Source organism: Limulus polyphemus, unplaced genomic scaffold, assembly GCF_000517525.1.
Source record: "Limulus polyphemus unplaced genomic scaffold, Limulus_polyphemus-2.1.2 Scaffold281, whole genome shotgun sequence".
NCBI lineage: Eukaryota > Metazoa > Arthropoda > Merostomata > Xiphosura > Limulidae > Limulus > Limulus polyphemus.
Genome location: NW_013665891.1, coordinates 642,557 through 666,788, shown reverse-complemented (window position 1 = coordinate 666,788; position 24,232 = coordinate 642,557). Strand labels below are relative to the sequence as shown.

General features: G+C 31.2%; 1 protein-coding gene across 2 annotated transcripts in view; it reads left to right on the top strand.

Moving 5' to 3' along the window:
• LOC106457012 (protein ECT2-like) overlaps positions 1–24,232 on the top strand; it is an 81,923-nt gene that overhangs the window by 54,875 nt on the left and 2,816 nt on the right. For both annotated transcript variants that reach the window (XM_022382825.1, XM_022382826.1), the window contains exons 15-22: positions 991–1,087; positions 1,441–1,522; positions 3,200–3,278; positions 4,629–4,748; positions 8,563–8,728; positions 8,939–9,093; positions 14,382–14,467; positions 22,193–22,367. In XM_022382825.1, coding sequence (XP_022238533.1) covers positions 991–1,087; positions 1,441–1,522; positions 3,200–3,278; positions 4,629–4,748; positions 8,563–8,728; positions 8,939–9,093; positions 14,382–14,467; positions 22,193–22,367 — 960 coding nt within the window. The remainder of the gene's footprint in view (positions 1–990; positions 1,088–1,440; positions 1,523–3,199; positions 3,279–4,628; positions 4,749–8,562; positions 8,729–8,938; positions 9,094–14,381; positions 14,468–22,192; positions 22,368–24,232) is intronic.

Below are 24,232 nucleotides of genomic sequence, written 5' to 3'. Positions count from 1 at the left end.
TATTAATGATAAATATGGCAAAACTCAAAAATTTAACAGTGAGAAATAACCTCATCTTTCAAATTGGCATCATCATTACTTATATTAGGTGTCATAGTATGATATTGTAGTAACAATATTTTTTGCCAAGATCAATTTATATCTAATAGTTATTTGCTTTGTTTTACCTTTCTGTGTATATTTTTTGAATACATTAAACTAAATATTATAAAAATGGATTTGTATTGTTTGATTAGTTTGTTGCAGGTCCAGCCTGCTATAATTGCTATAATATTCTTAGATGATCATGATGTCTTGTTATAGAATAATATTCCTGTTTTTCAGTAGGTATAGTATTGCAGAAAAACATCAAGTATGAAAAGAAAAACACAAAAATATATAGGGATGAAAAACTGACTTCTGAATATTATAGAAGTTTTTGAATTTTGAGTCCCGAGTAACCCTTGAGGCTGGAAACAGTTGCTTGAAACAAAATTATGGATTGACAGAGATAAATGTCTTTTTTTTTATGCATATATTACTTGAAATGATGTAAGAGCAACATATAATAGTTAGTAGCATGTGCAATTGTAATGCATTATTTTCCATTTTGAACTAATCCCATTTGGAAATATATGAAAAAAGTTCTAATATTTGTGCATTTATAGGGCACAAGTGAATTCACTTTTGTACATCCTGACTATTTTGTACACAAATGTATATGAATTAGCATGCTAATAAGCATCTACATTTTGAATTTTACACTTACCTTTATATAAGGATACTGTTCATTTTTGGCATAATTTATCCCCTCTTTGATCTCTGATGGAAATGCATATTTTCCCATGAACTTAATGAATAACATAATGGAAGGAAGTTTAAATAAAACATGGATCTGTTATAACATTTAATGATAGGAAATTATAGGAGATAAGATAGCCTTTTAAAAAGTAGATTTTTTTAATGTCATAGTGCATAATTTGATTTTGTGATTTTCATCCATTTATCCAGCGTTGTCAAAGTAAGCCTGAGTGTGGTCGTCAGAACCTGGTTGAATTACTTATTCGCCCTGTTCAGCGGCTGCCTAGTGTAGTTTTGTTGCTAAATGGTACGTACAAGTTTCAATTGTACCTATAAATTCTTTGTTTTAATTGTGTCTTTTTTCCTTAAGGTTATCTCCTGGAGATCTTTTGTTATCACTGTAGTATACGCTCCATTATGTTGATGATGCTTCATTTAAAATCTACTTCCTCATGTAAGATTCTTCCCAATATAATCTTCACCTAATTATAACAAAACCCATATTATCCTTTTACATTTGGTATTCACGAATGTTGTTAAATACTTACGAGTATTTATTTAGATTAAAGAAAGTATCATGGTTGTCTATTCCTAAACTAGAAAATTCTAAATTATTAACTATAAATAAAGTTCAACAAGTATGATGGTTTTTAATGACAGATATTCTGAAGCACACAAATAAAAGTAACCCAGACCATGAAGCTGTAGACAAGGCTATCAGATCTCTGAAAGAAGTTATGATGTAAGTAGTTTTGTTTTCTGTTTAATTTTGCTAATTAAAAAACATGGATAAGATTTTTAAGTGGTCTGAAGTAGTATTCAAATTATAAGATTTTTATATTTGTAGTTATAAGTATAAAACCAAATTCAATAGACATTTGTTGGGCAACAGTTAAATGGAAATTATTTTTATAAGAGCTTTGAAGAGCAAGTACTGTAATGTGCATATTCAAATCAAAAGGTTCTAATATTTGTACTTAGCCTTATTTTACAATTTGTCTTTAAAAGAGATTTTATACATTGCATCTTAGAAACTAATATTTCTATTTAATATTAACTTAAAATATGCATATGAAACAATTTGAAATTGTTAAAATTCATACTTTACTAGGGATGCACGGGTACAAGACCGGGTATTGAGCTACCCGGTAATACTTGGCTCAGGCTGAGTCTTGGAGTTGGGCATCTAAGCCCTAACCTTTGTGCCAACTAACATGGTACAGTCAATAATTGGTTTAAGTTAAAAAAAAAAAGTTGTTCCGAGCAACAAAAACTGGCCGCCCGCTGAAAGTTGGGGATTCAGAGAACAATGGGAGTTAATAACAGGCATGGCTTGAGAAGTGGATTTGTGGGGAAGGTGGAGGTTTTGAGAACAATAGGAGTTAGGGTTTGAGAAGTTGGGGCTAGGCATTGAAAGTTGAAAGTAAAACTTGAATGTTATGTTGGTGATTATTTGGTTAAGTGTAATAAATGTCAATTTTGTTTTTAATTTTTGTGTATATTGTTTGGGGGGGGGGGGCAAGGAGAGAACCTAGTCTCGGTTGACACCCAGTTCTGGCCAAGACTTAGTGACCTGGACTCTATTTGGCCAAATTTTACTACCCATGCATCCCTATACTGTACATTTTAGAAGCTCATATTTCTCATTAGTATTAATTTACAATCTGCATATAAAACAAATTCAACTTAAATTTCATATTTCAAATTTTTTACAATGCATTTTTACATATTTCATTAAAAATGCTACTGGAAAAAAGATTAAGATTGTAGAAAGTTTAACATGTATCATATAACATTTCAAAAGTTTTTTTCTGACAAAGAATTTGGAAATATTTTTTTTATAAATGTTCTAGTTTTCTCTAATTGCAAAAGGCTAACAAAAATTTATGAGCTTAGTATATAAGTTTGTCTTTTCCCAAACTATTAAAATGATCTTTTAAAAAATAATTAAAAGACAATTAAATAAATGTATATGTGAATTATAAATTTTGTGAAACATGTTCTAAATTATATTTCATTTGTATATTTGCATTAAAATGAAGTTTCAGAAACATAAATAACTTACTTGCCAATTTATCTATTACCAATGCTTGTTGTGTTAGCTAGCATGTGAAATGTGAGCTTTAATTGAATTTTGTACTTTAGCTTTTTTCTCCTGCCAGTTGAGAGTGAGCTTCTTTGTAATCAATTCAGACTTTCTTGTGGATTAGTTATAACAAGTACTGGAATTACTGTTTTACATTTTGTGTACCACATTGTTAAAGCCTTTCAGATCAGTACTCAATAATGAGCATATTATGTTTTTTGGTGTATTGATTATGCAAAACTATTTATTTTTTAATGCTATATAGACTTAAATTAATAGTGTTGTCCTGTTCATTTAACTCTCTCCTTAAATTTCATAATATTTTACCTTTAGGCACATCAATGAAGACAAGAGGAAGACGGAAGGCCAAGTGGCAATGTTTGACATTATAAATGACATTGAAAATTGTCCAGTATGTTTCCTTAACATGAATTTGTTTACATTTTGCAAATATGAAGATCTTGGCTTTAATCTAATAACTACATTACATACAAAATTCTGAATTTATACCAATTTTAAATTTGATGTTACTCTGTGTTACTATAGGTTTTTGTTGTTGATAGGAATGTAGTAATACAGTGATTGTATTTTGATATGATGAATCTCTAATATGAAAGTTTTTGATAGTAAGTTCATCCAGTAGTTCACTTAGAAAACAAGAAAAGGCCAATAGGTACTACAAATAATGAAACGAACATTAATTTTAAATTGGAGAGATATTAACTCTTTGGTTCATTTGGGGTTTTGATGATGTACCACTTTATAGTTGTATACTTCATTTAATATTTCAGTTTATGATCAAGGTATCTTAAGTAAACATCGTCATAATTTTTTGTGTGTGTGTCAAGATTTGGGATTGAAATTAAGCTTGTGCTTTTAAAACTAACTATTATTTGTTGCTCACTTCGGATTTCAACATGTTATAAATTGCAAGTGTAATAAAAGCAAAACATTAATTATAAAAAAAATAAATGGAATAAAAATGAATACCACAATACCAAAGAGAAATAGAACAGTTAAGAAAATACATTATGGTTTTGATTAGTTACATATTACCCTGTTTAATGTTATTCACATTGTTATGTTACATTATAACCTTAGTAGTTGTGAATTAAAATATTTTAATAATTTGTCTGAATAAACATTTGGTTGTTATATTTCTTACAATATCATAATTATGTTAGGTTCAGTGATTGTGCTACCTTTAATATTCACATCTACTTTGATTTTTCAAAAATTTTTCATTGGTTGTAGCTTATGTTATCCTTTTGACCTTACAGTGCTATCTCATATGCATAATATAGTGGTTTTGGGAAAGAAAACATTGTTGGTTCTAAACAAAGAAGAATCATATGCAGTTAGAATTAGTGGTCTTAATGAGTGTTTGTTTTTATATCTTTAAAAAAATATTCTTTAAGTTCAGTTATCTTTAACCATATGAAATTGTGTCATTAATTTTTTTTATTATTTGATCTTGCAAGTCATGACTTGTGGAGGTTATTTAAGGTAAGGGCTTACACAATCCATTTGTCAAGGTTTTAAGTCATTTTATGTAGTTTTTTTTATAATTTAGTAATATATGTCTTTTTACCAATACACTTGTTATGGATGGAAATATTTTCATTTTTGATATATTTTCATATGTTTTGGTGATACTTTTCCTTTGTCATATTGTTAAATTATATGCATCTGATGCAAAAACTTAAACATTTGCTGTTTATATTGGTTTCATAGCTTTTGTTTAAGAAAACTTAATTTTCAGGCTCACCTCCTGTCTTCTCATCGAAGTTTTGTAACAAGAGCAGACACCCAGGAACTAGGAGATAGCATTAGTCGTAGAGGAGACACTATTACCATGTTTCTGTTCACTGATATGCTAGAGGTAATTCTAAACAAAGTAAACAAAAGTTTTACTATGTAAATCCAATATATATATATATGAAAACACTAGAATATTAGACTTCTTTCTTTTTATTAATTTCCCCTACTGGTTTCGTGACTTCAGTAGGAATTGTGAAAACAGTTACTGAGACTTGCAGAAAAGAAAGGTAAAGTAAAATATGAAATTATAGGATAAATAATTTTCATTTCTATTATAATAATAAGAAAAGATATAATTAAAGTAAGATTTTAATTTATACATGGACTGTATTATATGTTTGTACATTTGGAAAGTATATGTATTTAATTTAGATTATTTATGATTAGGTGAAAAGCGGTATTTGTATGTTTTTTGTTATAGGTTGTAAGTAAAACTATTTTCTGAAAAGTGACTTTTGAAGTCTTGAAATTAACAAAAAAAAGTCTGATAAGTGTTTTCTTATTTATATCCACTGGTGAATCTTATTGATGTTTTGGTTATGTATGTAAAAGTTGTGTGAAGTTACAGTTCAGTTTTTTTTTATTGTAAAAGGTGTTTGAGGCTGTCCAGCTAGATCAAACTTATCTATCTATTAAACTAATTTAGCTTCATAAGTTATGTATAAGATCATTTGATAAGAGCTGGGCTTGAAATTTGGACATTGCTTGTTTTTATAGGTCTTTTTGTTTTCATCTACTGCAGGGGACAAAATAGTTTTGTGGATTTGATTAGCAGAAACTGTTAATTTGTATTGTAGTTGATTAGCAATTATCAAATATTACTTAGCATCTTTTTAACATTCATCAATTTAACACATTATGGCAACTAAATCCAGCATTAAAAGTCTTAACTCTGTGTAAAGAGATCCACTAATGAAAAATATGTAAATCATATGTTTTTATTCTAATAACACTTTTATCCAGTATCAACCCCTAATATTTAATTGTACCATACATAGCATTTCATGAACAAAATAATTTCTGGTATATAAAGTAAAACTTTATAACTGCAAGAAATACCAAATGCCTCAGTTTTCACAAAATAATGCAACGATCGATTAGCCAGAGAAAGAAGTGACTTGAAGATGTTGCAACTGAACAAGGTTGCCACAAATCATTTTTCAAGTTAGTCTAGTTTTATTTTTTTTGGGTGAGAACAGTAGTAATTAGCCCTCTTGCCATGGGCATCCTTTACTGTACATGTCACAAGGTTTTTAGTGAGTTACATTCAAAATTTAATTTAACTGCTTTTTCTTCACATTATTCCAATTAGTATAGCATAAAAATCATAGCTAATAATCCATATATTAATAGTATATAAGTATTGAGTTCTTAATTTTTAAAGCCAAAATTTAAAAAAATCCTAAATTTCACCTAGTATGAGAATTGTAACATTTACTCTCTCAGTATCCCCTCTTCTTTAATTTATTTACCACTCCTCCAAGAAGTATGAAATTTAACATAAATTACTCATTATAGTATTTTATTGCTCAGGCAATATCTAATTTTCATAGCCTTTAATTTGGTTTGGTTACAGAGCCATCAAAGAGAAAATCAGACTTCTCTTGCCACACATATCTGACACATCCTCTCTTTCATGATTTGTTTCTAGTTCTTTCTTACATTTAATACTATATTACTTATAACCTATAGAAAGCCATGGTTTTTGTCTATCAAATGATGTATTATGTTGTTTTATGTACAGAAAAATTTTAATTTCTCTTTTAATACAAGCTTTATTATTCTTGGAAATACATTAACTCTATTGCCACAGATATCCTTTACTGCGCATGATATAAGGTTTTAGTGTCTTACATTCAAAATGTTATTAAACTACTTTTTGTTTATGTTATATCAATTAGAATAGCATAAAATCTTAGCTAATAATCCATATTTTAATAGTACACAACTTTTAAGTTCTTAATTCTACAAGGCAATTTATAATAAATCCTGAATTTCCATTAGTTTGACCCACGTGACACATTTTACCTTAGCATCTCATCATCCCTATTTTATCCACCAACCATCGGAAAAGTACGAAATTAAACGTAAATTACTCTATAAAATCGTTATTGTTCAGACAAACCATAATTTTGATAGTCTTCAATTTTGTTCGATTACAGAGCTATCAAATAGAAAATCGGATCCCTCCTGCCACACCCACCTGTCAAATCATCTCTTTCAGAATTCATTGATAGTTCTCTCTTATGTTTCATTATATATTACCTATAACCAATAGAAAGTCGAGGTTTTCATGTATCAAATGACGTATTGTATAACATTGTGTTCTGAACAATCAGAGTAGCAACATCGTTCCCATGGGAAGTTAACAGCTAGCTTGGATGAACTTGTAACGACTCTTGTCGCATAGTTAAAAGCCAGAAAAATTTTGAGAGGTAAGGGAATTTGTCTACTTTTTGAATGTTATTAGTCTATATTCTTTGGTGCATCATTTAATTAAATAAAAATTATTTAGTGCATTACTATCATTAGTATAAAAAATTAGAGTTAACTCTCTCTGAAAACTGACAGCAAGAAAAAATAAGATTGGTTATGTATTTTATTTTTTGTTTTTCATGTTTATTCTTTGTGTAATTATAAAAAGTAACTAAAATGTAAAAATAGGGATCCTTTTAGGTTTGTTAAGATTAGATTAGGTAAAATAAATAATAATATAATAAACAATTTTCATAAGACACTCTCGCGAGTATCTTTGAGTAACTCATGGGTTATGGTGAGAATTGTAGTTAGACATGGTACAAAGAGCAATTAAACAATAAAATTTAAGTACAAATAGACATATATAAGTTATGAGTTTAAATTTTTTGGAATAAAAAAATGTAGTTTCATGTTGCAATTTGAAGTCATTATTGAAATAAAAAGGGTACTTTAGATTTCTTTATTTTTTAGTCAAATTAACCAATCTTGTATAGAGTGAGAGTAGAGAAAATAGCAGATAAGATTTAGTTTTACTGAAAAACAAAAGTTTGAAATGTACTTAAGAGGTTTTAGAGATTACACAAATGACATTTGAGACGAAGAAAATTATTTTTTATCTTAACATAAATCATTTTGCACTCGAACTGGTAAAAGAAAAACTCAATATATTCACAGACAAACCTTTTGTAAGAATACTTCATTAAAAACTGACTTTTTGTGTACAAATGACTTGTAATGTTTACTAGATGTCTGCCAAATTTTGTGAAGATACATGCACTGTATTAAAAGTTATAGTATTGAAACTTTATAGAAATAAAAATAGTCATATGGCCAGTCCATGTTGATTATTTGGCTAGTCTGTGATCGCAGAACGGTTGCATTTGAAGTGTCATGAGCAGACTTCTACAAAGTGTATGTGTACGAGATATGCATATGATAAAGTATGAAAATACTGTTTGTGCTGTTTGGTGGGATTTTCCAAGAAATGAAACCTTACAAGACAACATACAAGAGGAAGGAATGATTCAAATGTTATGCTAAGCAAAGAGGAAAATGATTTATAACTGGGGTAGTTTGGATTTGTAAACTGAGATGCAAATCCAGATATTTTGTCTCCTGTACTGGCACTAACTAATTGGTTAATTCTTTAACTTAGTTACTAGATATTCACTTGGTGAACAAAAAGTGTCCAGATCAGTGCTACTCATGGATATCCTGAAAGTAGAAGTTTAGTTTTGTTATATCGTATTATAGATCTGTAGATACATTAACCTAATCTTGTGAAATTATTGTTTGTTTAACAAATATTTGACATATTTCTCTTAATCCAAAGCATGATGTAGTTAATATATAGTGTTAAGTGAATTCCTATTACTGTTTTGTTGTCCTCCAAATAGATCTGTAAAAGGAGAAGTCGAGGAGTTGGTGCTGGTAAAAGTCCTGGTCTAACAACTCTTTCTGCAGCAGGAGCTGGGTTTAAGTCACAACAGAAATGTTTTAAACATCTTCAGCTGATGCCTTTACCCCATATTAAACGTGTAGTGGATATCAAAGAAACTGATGGTAGGCTGTTGGACATTGTTGTTATCTCTCAGTGCATTTATACTTATTGAAAATAATCTTTTTTTTTCTTTCAAAGTTATACATATTGATTAATTGAATACATAAAACATACAGGGAAAAAATTTTAAACTGACTCAGTGGTGGTAAAGTAGTGGTAGTGCTGAAATGGAAGTGCAAATAGTACATACAGATTGTGTTTTTTTAATTCAGATTGCAAGAATACTTTTGCTTTGGTAGTACGGTCTAACCAGGAATTAAAAGAACGACTTTACACTTTTATTCTACTTGGTGAGGATGTTGACAAAGGCCATTTCCTTCGGTTGTTATGTAGACACATGGCCAATGCTGTATGTCGAGCAGATGCTGTAAGTGGTTTTAATATTTTTAATTTCTTTAGTTGAAATATGTTATAAAGAGAATTTTTAACTAATAATAAATATTAGTGTCAGTAATGTATCTTTTCTTAATATGTGTACCTTTATTGCAGAAGTAATAAGTGTATTATATTTTTTGTGCAGCTTGAATTACTGCCAGTTTTGAAGATTAGAAAAATTATTTACCTGTGTACATTGTTCATATATGAGCTTTAATTGTAAGCAAAATAAGCAAAGGAAAAAATTATGCTTCTTTTCTGTAAAACTAAAAAAATAGTAAAACAGAAGCTTGAAAAAATATATCATTCTTCTGCTTTCATAAATTTGCTGTAAATATTATCCAATCATTTTGTTTTTGGACTATTTTGGAAAAAAGTAGTTATTATGATAGAAACTAAAAGAACACGTTTGTAGATTTACATTCAACATTTCATCTAGGTATTATTTTATAAATGTATATCAATAAGTTTGGTATCAAATTGTAGATTATAATTCAAATGTTAGTATTAGTTCCTTAATTTAAAACTAAATATTTAAAAAAAGGCTAAATATCAATTTTTGTATGTCACATGGTATGTGGTCTTCTGGGTTTGGTAAGATTACATTTTATGATACCCACAATGCAGCGTCTATAGTTTCATACGAATTAGAAACTCAAATATTCTATATTGGCAAGCTAGAATATAAAATAAGAACCTCTTATATTTTCTATTTGCTGAGATATAATGATATTTAGCTAACCCACCACTTCATCATTTGAGAAGACATATTTATCTATGCCTACTTTTATATACCAATAACTTTATAATCAGTAGAAAGCTATATATTTATTCTGCATAATTCTGTCAGTCTTCTTAAGTTATTTATGAGAGAAATGCTCTTATATCATTCGAAAGTTTGAAGTATTGCTATCAAGGCTATTTTGTGAATATAAATTATATTTTTTTAGACTCAAATACAATTTAGTTAGGAAGCCTGATAAATTACAGTGGAATTTTGGGGTATTGGTATGTTAATTTATAATTTTTTGTATTCCAAAATGCTTATATAAAGTGTACAAAAATGATTATTTTTCCATCTCCACATGTGAATTTGGCTTAGAAAGTATGGCTCACGAGTGCAAACAAGAACTTCGTAGAATCGTAAGTAGTAGAGATCATTGTTTTCCAAATATTTTCACTTACTGTTTTATGTTTGAAGAAAATAACTGACATTTAAGTATTTATTTTAAAACATTAGTTATATATATATAATGTATGGTAGCCAATATGTTACTGTATTTTACAAAGTAAGAATTTGTGTTATTTTCTACTCGTTTACATTGAGGTAGAATAAAAACAAATTATACAAAACCAAAGACTTGACAATTCAGGAAAAGTTTATTTATGTAATATGTGAAAGTCTAAGAAATAAATTTATCACTAATCAACTGATCTTAACACATGAAAAGGAACATCTTTACATAAACACCTGGTTGAACTTGCAGTTTGCTGGTGAATAATTTGTTTCTCAAGTTACAATCAAGAAGGCTAAGCCAAGAATACTAGCCTAACCAAAATGAGCTGTATTTATATTACTGGAAACTACACATTTATTGGTTACTGTGTAAGCATGGTAATATATGAAACAGGATGTCTTTAAGCATTTACACACACACTTATACCAGTGCTAAATCCCGACCACCAAGTAAGATAACTAGCAAGTTCATTGGATAGGACACAACTTTAGTCTTTGTACAGAGCCATATCATAAATATTTTCTCTCACTTTTATAAAGTACTCTAGATAAACCTTGTTCCAACCACTGTATTGTAAAGTAGTCGGCAAATTCTATCCCACTGTGTTCTCAGAGCAGTGATCCCAATAGTTTCTGTAGGATACTTCCGCTCTTTGACTTGTTGGATCGGCCCAGACTTTCTACAAAGTCATAAACATTTTATAATACTTTAGATAATTGTCGTTGTAACCATTATATTATTAACAAGTTGATATATCCTATCCCACTGTGTTTTCAAAGTAGGGAAAATTCTTTGAATTGCGCCTCACGAACTTATTTGATATTGACGATGTCAAAGTACTCGGAGTACTGTAACACCTAAACAGGAACAGTGATTCATTGCTTTATATTCGGCAGGTTTCTACTTCAGCTGCTAATAGTAGAATAACAATAGTAAATAGGTGTAAAAAGATTAGAAGAAACTCTCAGGAGATTTACTTGGAACTTTACTGACCATACTGAAAAGAATAGAGTACTATTAATTTTGTTTCTTCTAATTTCTAACTCGTCTACTAACAATAATACTAATAACAATACTATACACTTTTATTTTGCAACCTTTATTTTCATTATACTTTGATTACTCACCTACAACCTGGAGAAATAAGTATAATGTTACAGTACAAAAAATAAATATAATATAAAGCTTTACTGAAAATTAAAATGTTTGATATTTAATTACAAGGTATTTTATTTTCATTTGTTTTAACTGTTTATTATTATAAAAGTAGCTAAAATTATAAAAAAGAGAAAGTTGTTAGTTAATATAATGAAAGAAAAATAATAAAAAACCTTCATGGGGTATACACGCCAAAGGCTTCTACATTACACCGTTCGAATGGGTCATGTCGATGCATGTGTACCGTGTAATTTCCAACTTCTATTGGGGTATTTTTAGTCAGACACGGTTCAAAAGTCAATAAAACAAAAATTAATAAATATAAATAGATTTATACTTTTAAGAGACTTAAAAAATACTGTTACAAGATTTAAGCTATTTAGAATAAACATTTGTGGTTTCTTATTACAATTTGCAGTTATTCTAGAACAAAAAGGTAATTAATATTTATTTCCTAATTTTTATGATGGTTATGAAGTCAGTGAAATTGTTCAACAGTATATAGAGTTAATATTGATAAAATAACAGATTAAATATAAAGTTTTATTTAAGAATACCTTGGATGATTATCTGGAAAGATATAGAGATTACGCAAATCAAACTTGACAAATGTCAGATAAAGAAAAGTATTTTTAATCTTAAAATAAAAATTACTTTGTACATTTGAAAGAAAAAATTCATGAGCAAATTTTTAATAAAAAAATATCTTAAAACATAATTCAAAAGCCAGATATTTTGTGTATGAAATCCTTGTAATATTTATTAATAATCTGCTAAATTTTGTAAAGACTTGCATACATTTTCAAAAATTATAGTACAATTACTCTCACAGATACTTTCCTGGTTACAAGCCTGTAATGGAAGGGTTAATAAGAATACTTTGTTTTAAGAAGATCTATTTATTAGAATATCTTGTTTTATTACATGTTATCAAAAATAATATATAAATTATGTAAATAATGAAATGCATATCTTGTACTGTTTGGTACTATGAACAATTAATTATGAATATGTAAAAATGCTTATTGTTATTTTGCATCAAAGAAGCTAATATTCTTCAGTACTTGCAAAGAAGTCAATATTGTTCTTCAGTATCTGAGAAAAACATTCAATACTGTTGTCTGCATTAGTAATAAATTTTGTGAAAATACTCAGAATTATTGTTTGATATGAAAATCTAGTGCTAGTGATAAACAAAACATTGTTACAAATCATAATTTTTTTATTTCAATTATATTTAAGGTAGTCAGAGCAAGGAAGCTCAAGTGTGTAACATAAGTATCAACTATGTAGAATAATAAATACCAAAGTAATTTGTATATTTCAATTATTGAATAATTTTTTTTTATCATCAAAACTTTGTTTTTACAAAATTATTATAGTTTGTCTTCACACTTCAGAGGACTATGTTATGAAAGCTTAAAATTGAAAGAATGTAATATGTAAGTAAATTTAATGACTTGCAGGCCATTTTGGATTGGTACAATAGAAATAAAAATGATATATGTCTATATATATATATATGCTGCAATTTTTTTTATGCCTTGTATGCTACTAAATAAAGCAGTTTCAATAGTGAAAGGTAATAAATATGTCATTATTGAAATTGTTTTATTGATAAAGTGTACTTATATCACTAGATTTTATTCAAGATGCAATTTTTATTTTTACTAACTAATTTCCATAACTTATAGTATTTCCCTGCCAGACTGAAAAATAATTATTTCAAACTCTGTAGTATTAACAATAAACTGTATTCTTGAGAAAATGTTCAATATGTGTTCAATATTCTTATCTATTACTAACATATAATGACAAGTTGTATTTGAGATGGATGTTCACTGTTGTTCTTGTTATTGGAGACCAAAACATTGTCCTATTCAAGAATAAAACATGGGAAGTCTATTATAAATTTTGACCCTATTTAACATTTATGGTGAATTGTGTTCAGGAGGAATTTTCAGTAATATTTTCCAGTATCCTCAGTAAATTTCATTGAGAAATGCAGTATATTTTTGTGTGGCACACATGTGATTTTCTACCACTACAACAACCAAGAAAAGTAACCACTTATGTGACTTTTCTTGACTTAGAATTCACTAATAATTATTAATACTAGCAGAAATGCCACCCTACGGATGGCTGTTTGTGCTAATACTTACTAATCGTAGTATTCATACCCCATTGAAAAAAATTTTGAAAAAATGAATATTTTGTAAAAAGGGGATTTTTCTGGGAAGTACTGCATGGAAAAAGTGCTGGATTGTGCTGATGTAAACATAAATTGTAATGTTTTTATATAATAAAGGTAGCACCCTTTTTTGAAATAATAAGTTTTTTTTAAGAACTCCATTTTCTCAGCACTACATTTAAAAATTACAACAATAAAGAGATAATTAAACCCTCACATACAGTCCAAGTGAAAGTTGTGTTCTTGTTGTAAGGAGGGTACTTTTTTTAATATTATATTCTGTAATAAACAAATGGTTGTTGCACATACTGTAATTATTTTTCTAATTGTCTGAATCTTGAATACCCAAAGTGTGAAATTTTATGGATTTTTTTGTTTGTGGTACCATTAAGTAGATGGCACCACATTATATTTATTATTTTGGTCACATACATAGATTGATACATATATACATGCTATTTCTTTTCTAGTAAGAAGATTAGCATAACTACTGGTTGTTTTACATCTTAAAGTATGGCAATTAAAAACATTCTCAACATTTTTTTATTATTGAAATTGTCAAGTTGTTTGATTTGAATTGTTAATATATAATGATTTTTCCTTTACATTTAGTATTATATTAGCATAATTATAAATGCATATTACAAAATATAGTAATATTCCTGATAGTTTCATATGTTTTCATTTAAACAGGAGAATTTTCTAACAAGTCTCGAGCCCCAGCAGCTGGCCATTGAAACTTCTGATATCTCAAGCAGTACTCTCACTAGAGCTATCAAGTTAGTTTGTTGGGTTTTATGCTGAACTTAATGCTCTCACTTTTCATTTAGTAAAGAAAAGTACTCAGTAGATAATTTTTTGTATTACTGAAAATCATGCAACATGCAAATAATATATTAGAACTTGACATTGAGTTTAAGAAACTGGAACCAGCTAAAAGTTATGTAACACCAATATGATTTAGATAATTTTTCGTATTACTGAAAATCTTGCAACATGCAAACAATATATTAGAACTTGACATTGAGTTTAAAAAACTGAAACTAGTTAAAAGTTTTGTAACACCAATAGGATTTAGATAATTTTTCGTATTACTGAAAATCTAGCAACATGCAAATGATATATTAGAACTTGAAATTGAGTTTAAGAAACTGGAACCAGTTATAAGTTTTGTAATACCAATGTGATTTAGGTAATCTTTCATATTACTGAAAATCTTGCAACATGCAAACAATATATTAGAACTTGACATTGAGTTTAAAAATACTGGAACCAGTTATAAGTTTTGCAACACCAATATGATTTTGATAATTTTTCTTATTACTGAAAATCTCGCAACATACAAATGATATATTAGAACTTGACATTGAGTTTAAGAAACTGGAACCAGTTAAGTTTTGTAATGCCAATAGGATTTAGATATTTTTTGTGAAGCATTTAAGCACATTTAAATGTTTATTGTTGTTAAATACATTAAAAAAAGATGATTGAGCAAAAAATACTTCTTTTTTGTAATTCATAACTTCATTAGAAGTTATTACTTAATGGACATTTTTTGGAAACATTGTATTTAATTGTATTCATTCTCAGAATTTAAAAGGTCAGTAAATTGAAACTATAACATAGAAAAACCAATGGAAAGAAAAGAAAATCTATATTTGTTCAAGCCAAACTTGATAAAGGATATATATATATATACTGCAGTCAATAAATCACTACATTTCTCTTCATATAACCTACAGTTAAACTTCTTATTCTGACATTAAGAAATGTTTAATTCAGTATCAAAACAAAGTGGACTGAACATTAATACTTTTATATCATTTATTGGATAATTGGTTAACTGAGAAAAATATTTTTATTAATATCAATTTCTTTAAGTATTATATATATTCTTTATTTTGTAACTATATGCCTATTCTTTTTTCATTTTCTTAGCTTATAATAAAACTTGGCTCAGATTTATTTTTCATATTCTTCATTGAAACATATTTTTATAAACTATCTACTTAGCTCTATTGCTTTGAAATAACTTCCTTTAAACCTCCTTGCACTTATCAGATAGAAAAAATATAAATAAAAACTGAACACTTTTTACACAAACACAATATAATATGAAGTTATTATTTGACCCATCCATCAGTAACTATGAGTTTGTTACATTTTTTGTGGATTGGAACAAATTGTATGAATCAACAATATATTATATCCAGGTGACTTCTACTAAAGAAAAGCATCTTGGCATTTTGTTGCTAGTAGTGAAGCTATTGCACACATTGATTACAAGTCAAAAGAGGTAGTTATCACTATCCCAATCATTAGTTTTAATAGTCCCCTGGTGGGACAGAGGTACGTCTTTGTGGCTTTGCTTTAACAAAACACGTACACACTTTTAATATTGTGTACAGTTTGGACCTTCTTATCTAACAAAGAATGTTGATGTACTTGCAAAAGGTTCAGAGGTGAGCTACAAGGATGATTCAAGGTTGGAAGGGTTATCTTATGGGGTTAGGTTAAGATCCTTCCATGTTTAAGTACCTGAGAAAAGAAAAGGTTAAAGGTCTGAGACAATAACTCACCTCTATACAGAGAAATGATATTTCTCTCATGCATCTGCCTGTGAGATTTGCATGTCACTAACCTTGAGTGAAATTTCACCTAAATTCAGATGTTTAACCTGAACTGTGCTGGTGCATGATGTCATTATGCAACAATAACCCTCCACTAATAGCAGGGCAACACGTACAGTAATTCCCCTTATGCACTTGCACTAGTGATAACTTCATTCTATTCCCCAGCACTGCATTGAAGAGATGTGTGCAAAGTTCTTGTCTATGTTCAATGTGATGAGATTTGCCTTTGTTAATGAAACGTTGATTTTCCTTTTCTTTAGCTTTTGTTTGCAAAAGCATTAATTTTTATAATGAATTCTCAAATGATGTTGATTTATATTTAGTCCTGTGTCAATTATGATGTTACACATGCAGGCCTCATTTCTAATATGGCTTCTGAAGGCTTGTTAACTGTTGGGGGATATTGCAATATTGTGGATTACCAGATGCTTACCAGGCCACCTGTTTCTATCCCATCAGCAAATATTCTTTCTCCTCAATGGGAATGGCCTGTTGGTCCACAAATTTTTCCTGATTTGTTTTGGGTAGTGCCTTATCATTCAATTAATGACCTTGACCTTCCAGTTTCTTTCTGGATTTTTTTTTCAGGTGTGATCCTTTCATGATCTTTTGCGTATGTTCTTTAATATTGCTTGTTCTTCACTCCATGAACCCAGTTCTTGGGGTTGATTTTGTCCTTCTTCCTTTCTTGTTATTAGAGTTTATGCTGATTCCTCTCTCGTACAGCTCCTCTCTCCCACCAAATGCCTTGATCCCCTAGCATTCATGATTATTTTTGTCCTGACTTATAGACATTCTCCATTTCCTTTCTAGATTCCTTGTCTTTGGTTCCTGTTTGGCCTGCTTAGAGACTCGGCCTCTTGCCTTTTATTTTGCTCTCTGGTTCCCCATTTTTGTGCCTTCATTTTTTCTCGCCACCATCCTATATTATCTCTCCTCCCTTCAACTTTTGTCTGAGGCACTTCATCGTGCTCCAGAGGAGTTTTCTAAAGAAGTTCATTCCGTTCTCTTTACCTGCTTAACCTGTTACACTTCTTCTGCTCTGTCCCTCCTTACTTTGTTTGTCTGCTTGTGGAATTCATTGGGTTGAGTTGCATTCCTCGTACTTGTGTACATGGTCTTTGTCTGGCTCTTTCTTCACTTAGATATCTTCGGTGGTGTTCATTTCTCACTGGAGACCTGGATTAAAGTTATATGAATTCAGTCCTCATTATCTTCCAAAGTTTTCTTCTTTCTCAACCTTGCCCTTTAACTCTTATTTCTCATCTGGATCAGTGTACCCCTAACCTTCCCATTCCAGATTCCAGACCTTCCTCTTTTCTCTTGTTCTCCCACCACCCAATGTCTAATTCATTACTCTTCTTTATCAATGACTATCCTGTCATGTCTAGCAGTTGGTCTCATTTTATGCCAACAGTCGTTTTTAATTTCATCCCCACTTTTCTTTTTGCTACTCTTCCCAGTTCCTTTTATCCTCCCTCTGACTCCATCATTGGCCTTTTTCACCTGGTCTGTGGTTAGTCATAGTTGATGTATCAGACACCTTTCTATACATCCATATTGACTTGTCCTCCTTTTGTTTTTTATGTTTTGTGTATCAGATTCACAAGTTTCAGTTCCTTTCTCTTCCCTTTGACATAGCATCAACCCCTTTTGTATTCAAATGTATCAGGAGAGCCTTTGCTTGCCATCTTCACAACCTGATACCGTCATTCCTTTTCTTAGATGATTGACTTCTATTTGCCCATTCTTAGGTGGTATCCTCTTCTAACACATCCCTTCTTTTGCAGCAGACTATTTGGTTGAGGTGGCTTGTCAAGATACCCAAGTCCTTTTTCATGCCCACTCAGTGTTTGTTACTTCTGGGTATTTTCTTCATCTCTTATTTCAGTGGAGTTCAAACTTCGTTTTGTTTGCAAGCTATGGATTATCTGGTCACCAGGATTTGCACTTCCCATTTTTATTCTGGGGACTATGGCTTTCCTGGAACCTGTCATACTTTTAGGGTGTGTACACATGCACCTTCTCCAGTGAATCTTGTTGGTCCAAGTGATTCTTTCTCCGGTTCCATTGTCCTTCATTGTGAACCTCCCTTCTCCTTTACTTGAGGAACTGTTGTAGTGGCTGGACCATGCCAACACTACCTCTGGCATTCCCTTACCACCCCCAGACCAAATCTCCCTCTCTTCACCAGTGCTTCCCTCTCACTTGGATGCAGGATACATTAAAGTGCTTGAACTTCTTGCTGTTAATTGGGTGTATTCTCATTTCCTGTTCATTACTGGTGGATCACTCAGTCATGATCCACTTTGACAATTCCATGGTCATTTTTTACATTAACTCTCAAGGGGATACCCATATTCCAGGACCCTTTGCTGTTGGTGTTGGACCTTCTCTTCTGGTCCCATTCACACCAGGTTCATCTTGATTCCTGTCATGTACCAGGAGCTATGCACCTGGTGGTGAATCGCTTTTCTTGGTTTGACCGCATTCTATCAACAGAGTGGTCTCTACACTTCCAAGTCTTTCATTGGTTTGCTTTTAGTTGGACATGCCTTTCATAGATGCTTCTGTTACCTCTCTCAACTCCAAGCTTCTTCTCTTCTGGTTCCTTGTTTCTCATGTTTGTTGACAATCTCAGTCAGGACTGGTCTCATCTTTTTCTATATGCCTTCTTTTTTGGTACCTTACCTTGATATGCAACATTCTTTGTTGAGCCTACCAGTGGCACCTCTTTGGCCAGCTGAACCTTGGTTTATTTTGCTTCTTTGCTTAGTGTCCAGACCCCTCCTTTCCATACTCGGTCACCCCTATCAATTTCTTCAACCTCATTTGTCTCTCTTTCTTCAATGGATATCATCCCTCCATATTCATTTGTGTGATTTGTCTGGTCTATTGCTTTTTGGGTCAGACTTTTCTATTGTTTAGCATTCTTCTCATCATATTCCTGTCACCCTTCCACTGTGTCTATCTATCAAGAAAAATGGCAGGTCTTTTGTCATTGATCCATCCACTACTTCTTTCATTCTGGCCATTCTACCTATATTCTTTTTTTTCTTTTACCTGGCAGTTTGTCTGTAATTTGTATGTCTACTGTTGCTGGTTATCGAGTAACCTTGTCCACTAGGTTTTGCCTTTTTTAGTACTAACAGTGTTTTCTTTCCCTGTTCTCTTCATTCTGTTCCACTACTTCATTTCTTCACCAAACTCTTCACCCAACTGCTATGCCTGACTGGGACCTTAATGTCCATCAACTTGATTTGTAGGTTTGCACTGTTGCTGGTTATTAGGCAGACTTGTCCACTACATTTTGACTTTCCTAGTACCACAGAGTGTTTTCTTCCCTTGTTCTCTCTACTCTATTCCACTCCTTCATTCTTCTCCAACCTCCTTGTCTGACTAGGACCTTAATATGGTTTTATTTACTCTCACGTATGCCCGTTTGAGCCATTGGCTTCTTCCTATTTGTACCATCTTTTTCTCAATATGTTTCCTATTTTTCTTACCTGAGTTCACAGTTATTCAGATGTCCATGCTATTGCTGCTTCTCTCACCTTCTTCTACTGCACTTATGTATTCTTCTACCTAGACTGATCTTTTCTTCCTGAGACTTCTGCCGATTAGGGAAGTAACCATTACTTTCTCTTCTATCTTTCACCAATGTGATTATTAAGACCCTTATCAGCTCGTGTCATGTTTTGGCTGTTTGGTGTTTTGTTTTCATTTTAGAGGTGCACACCTCTTTTCTAGGGACCTCTCTTCTTCTACTCGTACTAGATGGTCCCTTTAATTCTTCCAGTTGGTATATTCTTCTATGGATGTGGTTACTTGCAGATTATTTTACATTTATTTGCATCAGATTTGTCACCTGTCTTACTCTCTTGCTTCACACCTTCACTGACCCTTGGATAAGATCCTCCAGGAAGGAATGTGGATGACTCCTCACAAGTTAGTCACTCATTATCTTTATCATTTGACTGTTTGTCTCCTGCAGGATTTTGACATCCCCACTAGTTGCTATTCTTCACTCATCTTTGAAAGGGGTAAGTATGTTTTTCTTTTCTCTTTTTTTCTGTTGATCAGGATCCTGCCAGATCTTTGGTGTTGCTTCTCAGAGTATGCTTATTCCCAAAATCCATGTCGAGCCAGAGCAACAGAGTGTTCAGCCCATATGCTCAACCAGTGCCCACTGCAAGATGGAGTGTATTGCAAGATTACTTGAGGTATCCTCGTGGTCTACAAATTTTCTCAATTGTCCACTCCAAACCATAACAATTCCATGGACTGTGATAGTAAAAGCCAATACCAGGGAAGTGACTGCCTGCTTCTTTGGCTTGTGCTAGCTGGCTTTTAAAAATAGGGTTTCACGGTCACCCATTGCACTGTCTCCAATAAAAGACTGTTCTGGCTGGTGGGCCCATGGGGATCTGGGCACTTCTACAGGTCTCCCCAATGTGAATCTCTCTCCCCCATCTTCTTGAAATGGAGCACAAGAGATCCTTGCCTCTTATCAGTTCCTAGCTACTGGGACAGGGGACCATGGACAATCCTTAGCAGTTGGGCTTAGCACAATACTGTGAGAAGTAGAGTGGTGGTGACACTCAGTGTCGCATGGGTCATCCCTTAAACAGCTACTGTGCCCTTTTTCTACAGCCATAGTCTGTCTAAAAGAATCAAGGTGAGCACACAATGCATAGTTTAATTGTGTCCTAACCACACTACACATATTGGTTCACTGACCACTTGTGTGCATATGCTCAACTGATCATGTTCAGATCCTGCCATTAGGTGTCACACTCCAAGGGCTACCTTCGGGCACTTTCTGAAGGGAGCTCATCTAGGTAACTTTTTGCACCATCCCTTTCAGCACTTGAGTGTGGGATTGTAGCATTTCTGTGTGCAGAAGTGAGTTATCATCTTGAAAGTTAAAATTTCCTAATCCAAAAATACCTCTTCACATTATTTTCACCTGATCTACCCACTTCTGGCAGACCTTTTTTTTTCCTTTCCTTGTTTATGAATGAAGTTATCGTGAGTGCAAGTGCATAGGGGGAGTTACTGCAAATGAAGTTTATGTTGCCCTACTATTGGTGAACGGCTATTGTCACATGATGACATCATGAACCAGATCAGTTCACGTTAAACATAAATTTAGGTGGGAGTTAACTCAAGGCTAGTGGCATGCAAATCTCTTAGGCAGATGCACAAAGAAAATAACATTTCTGTGGGAAGAGATGAGTTATTGTATCATACGTTTATTTTTTTTTCAATTTTTACTAATGAAGATTTTAGCAATATTTCTTATCCTGAACAGTTTCTAGATGGAAAAAAGAATGAACAAGATAATCACATTAATTCTGTGTGTGGAGGTATCTATCGGAAATACTTTATCAGGTCAAGTAAATGTTAATGTTGATCTTATTGAAGCTTACGAGATTATTTGGGGGATTAATATTAAAAAGGGACTCTGATTTCTTTGTCCTGAGTTATGAGGATGAGAGCACATATTTAAGATTTGGAAAAGACAGTTTAGGTACTAGGTAAAACAGTTTTATTTTCTTGATGCATAGTTTATTGCATTAGTGGTGGCTGATGCCTTACAAAAGTTTCAGAATATAAGTGATTTGAGAAAATGTAAAGGGTGGGTGAAATTTGTATTTTTTTTTCTTGGGTATGTAGGAATAGCCTTTAAGAACCTAATTGCCCCTTTTATGTTGTGTAACACATTTATATGTAAGTTTTGGATTTGTAGTGCATAGAAGAGCTAAAAGGTTGCTGTGATGAATACACGATATTTAAGACACTTGTTTATTTATCTGAACTATAATTTGCATTGTACATTTTCTATAATTGTTTCATCTTTTGTTGTAGGGCTGCTTACAAAACTAGAGAGAAAATAGGAAGAGCTTTATCTACAAAAAGAAATACTCCAGGGAAGCGGGGACTAACACGAGCAGTGTCTTCCATTATAAGTCCTTTACGTTCTAGAGCAACTCCTACCTCATCATTAAAAGGTTTACGACTAGCTTCCACCACCAACTTGACAGTATGTATATGAACTAATGGTTTTAAACTTTTTGTTTTTTCATTTTAATTTTGTTTATGTTCATATTTAACTCTTACATCACGTGGTTGATTATTTATACAGGATCATCCAAAAACTGGTTCCTTTTTTTAAAAAAGGGTTATTTTAAATGTCTTGAAATGTGAAAACCTGTTTTGCACTGAGTGGAATTCTTCAAGAAAGTCAAACAATTAATTGCTTATTTGTTTTGTATCACTAAAAAATAAATGATTGATGTCATAAATTTGTTACAAATAATATATATAATGATTGTGATTAGACATTTACATCCTTATTATATTGGATAAGTAGTTATGAAAGTGTATTAATTGTAAGCATGCCCAGTAGTAATGTATGTGTGTTCTGTTAGACCATAGGTAAGACTAATAATAATTTAATTATAATTTCTTTACTGGGTTCTCAATAAAAAATAAATGTATAACAAGATTTCAACTACACCTTGCTTTTTACATGGCTTCCTTCATCAAGACCTTTTACTCAAAACTGAGAACCATGCTGTGCCATCTAAAGCATTCTTCATTGTAAGATTTGTTTTACAAACAAGTAAAGTCTGATTATATGGGTAAAAACATTTAATTATATTAAGGACAGATTAAATTTGGTTAAACATTCTTGTTTTTGTATATTGATTAATTGGTTAAGACAGGTATAGTAGTCAATTACAAGCTAGTTTACTTTGATTACATGCTGGATTGATTGTGGTGTTTCTATTTGTTTGGAAACAAAAGCATTAAATAAATGTGTTTGAATACGTTATCACAGGGAAAATTCTGTAATTTAACTTCTAAATAATGATTATTAATCTAGTTTTACAGTTCAAATAAGAGGTCTGATTTTGTATATTGGAAAGCTGGTATCACTGTGAAAAGTTAATATTGTTCTATAAAACTCTTAATTGTCAAATGGGCTGACATAGCTTAGTAGCAAACATTTTTGAACTATGAATATTTATGCATGCTCTGTTGCTGCAAATCTTTGGTGGCATGGGTAAAGTATAAAAGTGACAGTTAAATTCCATTATTTGATCAGACAAGACTAGACTGATAATTGTTGGTGGCTGTTGACTAGCTGCCTTCCTTCTAATCTATCAGTTTAAAGTTAGAAGTGGCTATTGTAAAGCTTTTCTCAAAATATTCTGATACAAAAAAAAATAAATAATTATATAATGAAGTTATCTGGGTTGCTTGTGTGGTAATAAGAGTTAATGTATTTAAGTTTGATGATTCACTGATTTGTTTTATTAAAATATATACAATTTAATTACTGATTAGGCCACATTTGTAAAATTTTGTGTTTTCAAAATGTAAGTGTTCTTTTTTTACCCTACCAGCTTTTTGAATTAGTTTTCTGTTTCCTGGCTTGTGACTGCTTTCTACAATTATTGTTAACCATATAAGAAAAAAAAAAAAGACTTATAAATATTGTGTATGACTGACAAGAATCATCTTTTAAAATACTAGTATAAAAACCCATCAAAAGTGATGGGAAACCATTTTTGAATGATTAATGAAAATTATAGAATTTAACAAAAGGAATTTGTCTGCACCTCCTTCAGACTTGAAGTAATTCTTTAATCACGTCATTTTTAGTAAAAACTACGCAGAAAAATTAAATGTTATCATGAACCAAAATATATGTGTACTTTGAAAGAGATTTTTAATAGCACTCTTGAGTGTTTTCACTGTATTCTAGGTTAGGAAGGAGAAAACATAGTGCGGACATTCCAACACAAATGTTTCGACTGTACAAAGGATAAAAGATATTTGGTAGTGATAAACGTTTATTTTTCTTTACGTTTTGAAGGCTGAGTAGGTAATATATATATA